Source organism: Polyodon spathula, chromosome 39, assembly GCF_017654505.1.
Source record: "Polyodon spathula isolate WHYD16114869_AA chromosome 39, ASM1765450v1, whole genome shotgun sequence".
Taxonomy (NCBI): Eukaryota; Metazoa; Chordata; class Actinopteri; order Acipenseriformes; family Polyodontidae; genus Polyodon; species Polyodon spathula.
This window is the reverse complement of record NC_054572.1, coordinates 2,440,861-2,451,973: the sequence shown is the minus strand read 5'-3', so window position 1 is coordinate 2,451,973 and position 11,113 is coordinate 2,440,861. Positions and strand designations below refer to the sequence as shown.

At 44.9% G+C, this 11,113-nt stretch overlaps 1 protein-coding gene across 2 annotated transcripts in view; it reads left to right on the top strand.

Moving 5' to 3' along the window:
- The first annotated feature begins 643 nt into the window (after positions 1-643).
- Positions 644-11,113, top strand: part of LOC121304724 (inositol 1,4,5-trisphosphate receptor type 3-like) — a 40,214-nt gene continuing 29,744 nt past the window's right edge. For both annotated transcript variants that reach the window (XM_041236080.1, XM_041236078.1), the window contains exons 1-7: positions 644-1,102; positions 5,245-5,315; positions 6,823-6,944; positions 8,190-8,276; positions 9,089-9,247; positions 10,484-10,582; positions 10,724-10,807. In XM_041236080.1, the coding sequence (XP_041092014.1) occupies positions 1,014-1,102; positions 5,245-5,315; positions 6,823-6,944; positions 8,190-8,276; positions 9,089-9,247; positions 10,484-10,582; positions 10,724-10,807 (711 nt within the window). In that variant the 5' untranslated portion in view covers positions 644-1,013. The remainder of the gene's footprint in view (positions 1,103-5,244; positions 5,316-6,822; positions 6,945-8,189; positions 8,277-9,088; positions 9,248-10,483; positions 10,583-10,723; positions 10,808-11,113) is intronic.

Sequence of the window (11,113 nt, the reverse complement as noted above, 5' to 3'; positions counted from 1 at the left end):
GTAATACCATTCTACCAATGACTGCCACCACTGTAGCTCTCTTACAATTGCTCCTATAAAACAGAGCCAGTACATGGACCTTGTGGTGCCACTGAAATATAATTGGATGAGGACTGATTACTGTATCCACAATGTGACCACTAGTGCAGCAAGCAATGCTTTGAAACGCATATTCTTAATAGTACTGTTAAGCGCTCTTCGCGATTGTCAGCCCAACAACCATTCGTCTGGTCCCCGGAGCTTTAGTAAAGCAGGGTGCGTGGCATTGCACACGTGAAGCTGGCAAAATCGAACTAATATCCTCTGACGGCCCAACACTTATGATCATCCAAAGACTTGATTGAATAAAGAAAACGCACTGTATAGCGAAAGTGCAGGTGCACAGTGAGGCGCGTCTGTGTTTCTTATGGAAACGATCTCCTGTGCTACATGCTCAGCTTTACACAGTTTCAATGCGTAAAAAAAGGAAACCTTCACTGACATTCTTGCCACATCAAAGCACCAAACAACATGCGCTCCACGCAGCACGGCAGTGCGCCTAGCAGCGGCAGCATTAGTGCGGGGGGGGGGGGGGGGATCAGCAGAAAGTCGGTGTTGCTGACTCTGCTGTGTGCAACAATTTGCATCGAGTTTTTGCCTCCTCAACTTCCTGGTTCGATTGCTATTGGCCCAGGTGTGCAACTTAAAATGAAAAAAAAAAAAAAAAAACACAAAACACAAATGCACGGAGATGTTTTCATCGCCCAGATCCGGCTTCGAGTCGCAGCGCCGTCCGGTTGTCTAACTTTCTCTCTCTCTCTTTCCCCCCCTGGCTATTCCAGTAGTTTTGCTCATTTAAACTTGGAATTATCAGGAAGCGGTCTGGGTTGTGAGTGCGTGGTGCACGGTGTGTGTGAGTAAAGTATTGCAGGGCTTGTGGCGGCGCACGACAGATCGGCTGCATGAACTGAGCTCATCTGCGGGACTGTTTTATTTATGTATTTCGTTTTTTTTTTTAATAACACGAGTGAAAGATGTCGGAAATGTCCAGTTTTCTGCACATAGGGGATATTGTGTCCTTGTATGCAGAGGGCTCTGTAAACGGGTTCATCAGCACTCTGGGGTAAGTGAAATCCTGAATTGGACATATTATTAATAATATTAGTAATATTCTGCAAGCTTTTTCTATGACGGACAGTTAAGATTTAGTACGAAGTTTCAAGTTGCTAAGTGGAATAAGAGGAGGCGGGTATCTGCTAATAATGTGCTGTGTGTTCATCGTAATGTATCGCGGTTAAACATGTTTCCACTGATGCGCTTCAGGTGCACTCTCACGCACAGCACGTTTTGTTCATTATAATCTATAATATTAGAACTAGTATTGTGTATTAAAAGGAATAGTAAAACACGTCTTGCCACCGGACATTCAATTGGAAAGCCCCTTGCCAGAGAATACTTAAGTGTAATCTAACCACAGTGTTATCGCAAGCGGCCTTTTTCAAATGTAGGGTTTGATTGTATTGTGCTGTATTTAGATACCGTCTGTGATGCTTTACCTAATACCCTTACAGCATTGGCATTTTTACCAGGAATGTTGAACAGGTATGAATGACAACACCTACATTCTAGGGCGATGGGGGGGATGAATGCAGAGTAATAATCCAAAGCCCATTTCGCAATGGCATTCCTACCGGGGTCCCGACCCTGCGTGGTGTGAAGCCACGTACCTGGGTCGTACCCGGGTCCCAGCGAACCACCCGGCTTTATCAAAAATGAAATCGCGCAGCCGACCCACATGACACCAGGTCCTGACCCGGGTTAAGCGTCCCAGTGTGAAAGCAGTAGTACAGTAGTTGTAGCCTCTCCTTGGTTATAAGGTAGCCCTTTATACCATTGAACGGGTTATAAAGCAGCCATGCAAACAGACCACTGACTTTTATTTGCGCTTGAATTTTGCAAGGCTAATGCAGGAGCTGTGTTTTAAGGATCACAATGGCAATCCAAATTATTATTTAGAGATATCACAAGTGGCATTTTAAGATATCGTGAACTGTTTTGAGATATGTAAATCATTTGCAGGTACCTGTAAATAAATCTCTTTGACCATATGTTTAATTTTGTTTTGAGATATCGAAAATGAAGTGGAGATATCTCAAATTGATTTACAGCTATATTTAAATAATGTTTTGCTAGCATGGCACGCCCTCTGTCATGTCGAGATGTCTCTAAATAACTCCTTGTTCATTTAAGAAATCAAAATGAACAGGAAGTCATTTCAAAGCTCTAAATGAGGTCCTGTGAAAATGCTTTGTTTTGAGTGGACTTCCTGTCCATTGCGCGGGGTCTTTAAGTGAACAGGGACTATTTAGTGATAGTGGGGTTACATTACACAGGGACTGGGGGCGTCACATCATGTAAGAAAGTTATAACCTGCGTTGTCCAAGTTTGGTCCCAATTTCCTAAGCTTTTTCCTCCAGTGCAAACTTTGCTAACCCTTTTTTTTTCCCCTTTCTGGAATAACATAATGCAGGTTTCATTTTAAAACCCCGTCCTTTTTTTCAGATTATGTCCATTTGTAATACCTTGAGTGTGCCTGCACTCTCAGCCAGATCTTGCCACTAGGCTTTTTTTCTGGTCTTAGCAGCTTCATGTTCATTTTGTGCAAACATTTTGTATTGACCTGATCTTTTCAATTGATATAAACTGTGGTGTAGAAACAAAGGGAAGTTGTTTGTCAATAGGCCATTAATGTTTTCAGATGTGCATCAGCCAGCCCTAGAACAGACTTGCCTGCTGTATTAGTGGTTTGATTCCATGGGCCCTGCTTTAATTCCATGTTGGACCCTGGCAGGATTAGCCCCACTGTGAAGATCACTGGAGCAGGCTGTGTTTCAGGATTCAGACAGTGCTGACCTTCCTCACGCCTGAGCTGGGAGCACTTCACCGCCCACACATTTTGCATTTGGCATATCCTGCATGCAAATAACCAGTCCGGGGTCCTCAGTATCCAAAGAGCATTCGCTATTGGAGGAAGGCATCTGTTTAGAAAGCACCCGTTTGTTAAAAGCTTGTTTTCCAGTGCTGCAGTCGACCCTCAACAGAGCCCCGGGACTCTGCGCTGGGCTTGTGTTCTTGTGACTGCAGCTGTACCCCCTGGAGATTTCTGAACTAAGGAAGATTAGGGAGGTGGCTAGATGTGGCACATCAAGAATGGAAAAACAAAACCCACCGAACAACTTGGTCTAACTTATTTAATTAGTAAAACTTTTCATTTAAAACTGTGGTCTACGCGAGCCAGAGTTTTGGTTAACTGGGTGTTATCTCACGCTTCCTCGTTAAAATGTGAGGCTTATTTCTATTTTAGATTACATCTGTGCGTGTCGGTTTCCAGATTTGACGGTTATCAGTTTGTAAAGGGGGAGAGACCGGCAGTTAAGGAGTGGTAAGGTTGAAGGCGTTGCCAGTTCTAGTCTCTTGACCTTTAACAGATACTGAGAAGAACGCTGATGAGCGCACTTTGTCAAATCGTTTATCATCTTCACTTGATTTGATCACTAATAACCCACATGCTTCTTGTCATATCCCATCAGCAATTTCTCTAAGTCTGTGCAGTCAGTTCCTGTCCCTGAAACCTCACTGCTGTGTAGTCTTGAATATGTCTGTACAAGTGTACAGTAGCTCATGGAATGTACCTTTTTAAAAGATTAAAAACCACTTCAGAAAATACTTTGAATTGCTAAGGGGTGGGCATAAGTCATCCAGCCTTAATCGCTAATTGACCCTACAGAATTATAACCGAGCATGGCAGGAAATCACTCTACTGTGTGTTGAACGGGGCTGTCTTCAAGAAGGGACTTCAAGACCTGTGTATGAGTCGGCAGTGTTGACAGAGTGTGTTGTGATTTGCGTGTTCAGGGACTTGAGATCTCTGGGTATGTCAATGTGGGAACCCAGCTTACAAAAGGAAAATCTTCTGCGTCAAATATAATAAAATTCATTTCCACTGTGTGGTTCTCTCCTCAGCAGGGGTAGAGTGGAGGGGTGCGCATGTCGCTTGTCAGAGTTTAGTATTTATCTAGAGAAGCATTTCTTGTGAAACTTGGACATTCTTCACCACAAATTGTGTCAAGAATTCATCGGAGCAAACATCTAAACCTCCATGCAGTGCTGGCGTACATAACTGTTAATGCAGACAAAGCCTGCGCTGATAGATGCATGAGGCTTTGCAGCTTGGTGCCATGCTGCTGTTGCACTGTGTGTGTAGCACCATGATGAACAGGTGGAGTCCATGCAGCATGGTTATCATGCCAGGCTCCTGTTAATCTGTGTTGCTGTTGAGTGGGGATGTTTAGTCTAGGGTAAAGCAAGCCAGTGTTAGAAAGCAATGGTTATGTAAATACAGAGTGAAAGTGTAGCAGTGGGTAAACCTGATACAGTAACTCTGGCAGTCTGTTGTAGGGCTTTATAAATAGCTCGGGTTCCTTTGCTTTGGTTTTGTGGCCAGCAGCTGTCAGCCGAACCCATTGTTTTCTGGCATCTACGGGAGAGATCTTGTTTTATTTTAATAAGAAATGCTGAGTCATCTAGGAAATGGATGTTAGTGTATGAAAAGTCTCATTGCATGGCGGAGCACTTTTTTTTTTTTTTTGTTTTCAATGACAGCGATTCAGCATTGATGGAGGTTTTGTTGCCCGTTCACTTTATTTTATCTGTGCTCCCCTGCTGAGCAGGCTTTCAATGCTTCTACTGTAAAGCCTTGTGCTTCGCGGGCATTACTGATCAGTTGAAATGACAACGAGGAGACTCTGGGTTGATAAAAAGCAGTTCCTGGTCTGACAAATCCACAGAATAAGTTTGCATTAAAGAGACAAGACCCCCCGCTCTCTCTTGAAAGGGTTAATCTTGTACAGATCAGTAACAGAATCGCTCGGCACAAAAGGCAAACGTGGCGGGCTGCCGGACAAACACGTTTGCATCGAACAGGCTGAACTAAATAAGAGCTGCTTTGGTGTGTTTTTTTTTTTTTTTTTTTTTAATCTAAAAAGAGCAGATAATGTCCCTTAACAATATTTACTGCAAAGCAAGTGTTGGGTGGATTGCAGAGTTGGTGTGGCAGCACTGGGTATACACGTGGGAGCTCCGCGGGGCAGTAGGAATGTGCTGCTCTGAGCATGCGATTGTATTGGAAACGCAGCGCGGAGCCTCACCGGTTTGAAACGCTTGGAGCAGCTGTGCTGAGGTTAATGTGTCTTCTTCTCTCCCTAGCCTGGTAGATGACAGATGTGTGGTGGAGCCGGCTGCTGGCGACCTTGCTAACCCTCCCAGAAAGTTCCGGGGTAAGTCAAAAAATCGGGACAACCTGTCTGATCATAGAGCATGTCCGCGGGGTACGAGCTGGTAACTCGGACTCTGTGTCGGGCACTCTGCTTCCCTGAGATACAATGTGTTCTAAGTTAGAAAGCCGCTCTCCGCTTCATCCAGACATGCATTCCATCTTATTGTGCCCTTGTCTCGAGCACGAGAGGCTACCGTCTGACACAGAGTCTAAAGACGGGCATGACGGCATTATTCATGCATTGATTTTTAAAAAATGATTTATAATAAATAAAACAAAAAACATCAAAGTATGTATTGGGATTTATTATTTATTTACCGGATCATTTATTCTTCTCGAAAAATCGGGTCACTAATTAGTATTCAGTTGTACGATGAGTTGAAAACTGTAAAGTTCATGAGCAGTGCAGAGCGCACCCTCATATCGGAGTGGAAGTCTGCTCAGTGGAAAGCATGTCTGCGTACGGGCGAATGATCATTTTCAAACTATGCTATACTGACCTTTGAGCTGCACAGTGGTTTAGGGATCATTTAAATTTTATTTGTGAGTCGTCCTGCGTACCCTGTATGACTCTTAGTAGCCCCCCCTGGTTGAAAACCCCTTCTCCAGGCTATGAAACTTCTTCAAGTAGGTTACCCGCCACAGCAGCACCTTTGGTTGGCTGAAGGGGCCGCTGCAATCTGTGAATTGCCGTTCCTCCTGTTTGATTCGTTGATTTAAGCTAAGAGGGTTGGGTTCACTGTGCTTGGGATGGTTGTTGAACTAAACCCGGCTTGGAACAGACAGCCAGGGTGCCGATGAAAGAGAAAAGCATCTGAACATAAGCCACGTCAGCTGGATCTGTGGTTGTTGACGTCAGCCTAGCGTTTGATGCTGGGTTAAATTGGGAAGATAAAAAGAAAATGCATGCAATATTAATAGGAGTGGTTTATTATGGGAACTTGTTTATCTTGGGTAGAACCGCTGAGACGCAGTGTCCTGCTCCAGTTTATAGGAGATGAAGTTACTGCAGTGTGAAAAACGTACTCTTCTCGGCCCCCTTCCCCACACTTACACTGCCCTGAAAGGGTTAAGAGTGTCAGAATTGGAGCTGATTTCTAGAAATTCAATAGCTGTTTTATAGTCTCCCGGACAGTGCCAATGCATGACAGCCTCCGACCTGATAAAAACCACAGCATCCAGAAGGAGGTTTGAGTCACTCAGATGAATGCTTGTAACAGGAAACCGTTGCAGCAGGGAGCGGGTGTGCTGAATAAATATTGACTGGATCAAGCTACCCCAGGGCTCCTGTGAAATTTGCTGATGGAGATCAGGCTGCTGTATACAATGCAATCAGGGGAACCTTTTGGGGTTTTGGGGTTGCCTGCTGGCTTTAGTGTTCACACACACCTGAAGATTTACCTGCCTCTCTCTGTGAGCTAAGACCAGGCTGCGGACCGCTCCTTCCTCCCTCTCCACCACTACCCCACTTCTCCCTGTCTCATGGAAGTCCCCTCTTCTCTCCGCAGACTGTCTGTTCAAGGTGTGTCCTATGAGCCGCTACTCGGCACAGAAGCAGTTCTGGAAAGCCAAGCAAGCCAAACATGACAAAGATAAGATTGCTGACGTGGTGCTCCTACAGAAATTACAGGTGATTGTTTAAATGTGTCTGTCTCTCTGCTTGTCTTTGTCAGCTAGCTTGTCTGTTGCACGGCTGCTCAAACACATATTTCCACATTCCTCCAGTAGTAGAACGTAGAAACGGGCAGAGCTGTGTAACAATTCCATGGTAAATATGTTCTACACGCCACATCATGCATTCCAGATTTCCTTTAGTACTCTTGGTTAGTCACATTCTAGCCTGCTGGCATGCCTTTTAATGGAGTCAGGACAGCGATTTCAGTGTGGGTTGTAAAAATAACTCTGCATACCAGTTTTGCACTCAGAGGTAAACCAAACTGGCTAAACTCATACCTGCAGTAAAGCAAGGGCATTTCACTAGCAGTGTTTGTTTGCAGCTTTAAAGATATTCAGATGTTCTGCCCTGCCTCACAGCAGGAAGTGAAGACGGGAATGTTATCCAGGTTCCTGGCTGTATAGATAGGGTAGCTTCAGCAACAGGCTGAATGCAAATCTCCAAGGGAGGCGGTTTTTCAAAACTTTGAATGTGGATTTTTTTTAATCCTGTATTTTGTGATCGAGATTACTTTTATCTGGACGACCTGCCGGAGCCTCATGATGCACCTTTCTTTAGCAGAACCACAACAGGGTGGACTCACTGGGTGGGCAGTGAGGGATGCCACTGCAAATAGTTACTTCTAGAAGGATCCTCCATTGACATTTCACATTAAAGATATGTCATTCTCCCCACATCTTTATATAACAGAAAATTTTGTGCTCCACATCATGTAAATAAGTGGAAAACAAAGCTGTTCTTGATAAAAGCTGCATCACTAAATGTGTTTTATTTAATCAGACGCACGTTGTTAATTTGCTAGCATGGATACAAAACTTAACATGTGAAACCTGTATTATATACTCTATTGGACTCTCTTAGTGCGTGTTTTCTATCGGAATTCAAACAAAATTTCTACGTTCTATGATTATTTAAAATTGACATCCCCCTTCTCAGTAGGATCAAAATGATCCTGATATTTTGGATCAAAGTAATCCTGATCTCCTCTTTTTTAAATTCTGAAAAACCCAATAACAACATGTAATCACGATTAAAAGTGCGATCGGATTACCAAAGCGAAATCCGGACCACAGTCATCCCGATCGCTTGTTGACGCTTTGGAAACCCCAGTTTCACAATATCGTCCTGGTCGGATGCGGAAATGGGATTGCTTCACCAACCGGGATGAGCTGACGGTGTTTTGTTGCGTTGCATTTGCAGCACGCAGCCACGCTGGAGCAGAAGCAGAATGAAACGGAGAATAAGAAAGTCCACGGAGAGGTGGTCAAGTACGCCAGTGTTGTACAGGTAAGCAAGCCTTGTGTTAACAGGCAAGGGGCATCTGTGTGCAGGTGTGATACCTACATCATGGGCAGGAGGCACCTTGGAGATGCTGTACACAGGTATGGTATACATCACAGCTGTATAAGCCATTGTTAACTTGTAGGTGGCAGTATTTAAATTGGACCAAATCTGAATGAGCGCTCAAGTGCTCAGTGCCTCCGTGCTCTGCTTCTCTGCCAGTTTCCTTGTCAGATATTTACTCTTTAGTTCTTTGTCTCTGGGCAATCACTCCCCCCAGGGTGCTCAACAATTAGCAAACTAAAAGCCTGATTAATGACACAAGTTCAATATTGAGCCAAATAAAGCACTTTGTTGATTTTGGCATAAGTCCTACGAGGTGTGTTACTGACATATCAGTGGATTACTAGTTGTGTCTTGGGCATGTCAGATCTAGCAAATCTAGCAAGCACAGTAAAGATGACCACGTTATTGAGGCTCTGTAGTGTGCAGGTACAGCCTGAGACAGAACTGGAGAACTGAAGCTGACAAAGCTTGTGGTTCATGCCTTCATCAAGGTAAAGTCAGTAGCCCAAACATTCTGCCTGCCCGACGTAGTATTGAAATAATGGATGAAAACTGTTCAGCTTGTAAGGTTAAGTTGAGGGACTCTTCTGCACCAGACTTTGGCTCGTTTAGTTTGTGGCCAGATAGTTAGCACTGTAAGAGTTTACTTGGTGCAAACAAGAACGGTGACAAACCAGGCATGTCTGCAGTGTTTCACTAACAGTGGGATGTGCTGCTGCTGCAGGGTAACACAATGCCTGCTCTCTCCCCAGCTCCTGCACATGAAGAGTAACAGGTACCTGACAGTGAACAAGCGCCTGCCCGCCCTGCTGGAGAAGAACGCCATGAGGGTGACTCTGGACGCCACGGGCAACGAGGGCTCCTGGCTCTTCATCCAGCCCTTCTGGAAGCTCCGCAGCAATGGAGACAACGTGAGGACCTCGCGCACAGACACGCGCACACGCACAGATGCTCACACTCGCACGCACACGCACTGAACACTGTTCACAGACTGTCTGATATATGAAAGGATCGCTGGTCCTTCCCAGTCTGTGTAACAGGCAGTGCTGTGTGAGATTGTGTGGTTATGGGTCCTGCAGACTCATGCTGGTGGGAGGAGGTACTGCACTGTACTGTCCGGTGCTCCCTCATTATAAAGCGGTCCTTTATACCACAGCACAGGTTAGAAGGCGGTATGGTCATTGCATCCTATTTACCCCATAATACTGTTACACTAGCACTTGTATTCTTGTTTAAAGACAGGACTCAATATGCAAAGTCTCTTACCCGTGTCTCCCGGCTACATCGTTAATAAGATGAGCCCTATAAGGGGATAAGACCTTGTAAAAATAACAAACACTCTGTGGTCCTCTCTGGTGGTCCAGCTGCTTGTTCAAACCAGGTCCCTTATTATTTAATTGAGCCGGTTGTATTTAATGTAGTCAGAAGTGTGTATCACTACTATAACTCCAAATAATGGTTCTAATCTCACGAATGCAGCTGGGGCTTTTAAAACGCTGCCGCCGTACATTCAGCAAAGCACTGTCGCGGAACAAAGCTGCATGACCTTTGAAATTCAGCACAGGGCTTCAGAGCTCCCCTTGTCTAGCTTTATTATTGAAATAACAGGGTATTAAGCAGTCCACGCCCCTGCTAACTTTGTGCACAGTGAAAACACTTCCATTGGAGTATTCTATAAAGCTGTGTTCTGTGCTGAGGAGTTCAGAAGTTCATTTGTGCTTCCTTCTGTTTTCCCTTCTAAAAACAAAGCATACGTGTGCACATCCTCTGTTGTTCTCGGAAAGATCGCCAAGTCACAGTAACGGCAGGGATATTTTGGGTTAAGTGGAAGTCCAGGAAGTGAGGGCGATCAGTGATGTATGAATTCAGTCTAAACAAGCACCACTCCACATTTCCTCGGTTTGTTCTGCAAATCTCATGCACAAATGTGTGTCCACCGCCTGTGTGCTTAAACACCCAGTCTTTGATTTACTTGACAATCCTTCCTCTGTGTAACGGCGAAAAGACAGTTGCTGTGACTCAAGGATCACTTCCCTCAAGTCCAAGCCTTAAGCTGCTTTACAGAGTGCCCCAGTGAAAGGAGCTGTTGTCTGTGTCAGATCCTTATGATGCTGATTGCTGGTGTAACTCTTGTATCTGTGTTGCAGGTGGTCGTGGGAGACAAAGTGATCTTAAACCCTCTGAACGCAGGGCAGCCACTTCACGCCAGCAACTACGAGCTCTCCGACCACCCGGGGTTCAAAGAGGTGAGAGCAGCACAGCAGCAAGGGGCACATTCCAGCTCTGCAGCTCTGTAGCACCGTGCAGGCATCCCGGAGCGCTTGCAGTCTCGTGTTTGAAAGGGTTAATGAAATGGGTCTGAACGTTTCGCTTGCCCCCCCCCGTAGGTGAACTCTGTGAACTGCAACACGAGCTGGAAGATCAACCTGTTCATGATGTTCAGTGATCACAGGGAGGAGGTGCTGAAGGGGGTGAGTCACAGGCTGCCCAGTTAGCTTTGCCTCCGTTACGGACATTACTATATTGTTTCTTTCCCTGCTTTGTTAATTGAGGTCCGGAGTTCAGTTTTAAGCATGGTCCCTTATCGGTAGTTGTTTGCAGTTCATTTAGCTTTTAGTTCAATTCACTGCTGGCTGGGGAAAGCTTATTGACTACTGTGCAGTGTTTGTTTTTCTCCTTTCTCACATACAGTATTAGATCAATACTGAACTGCAATATTGAAGCAGCTTATAATAGCAAGTCAACATGATGGCAAAAAAAAAAAGTTATGGGAAATT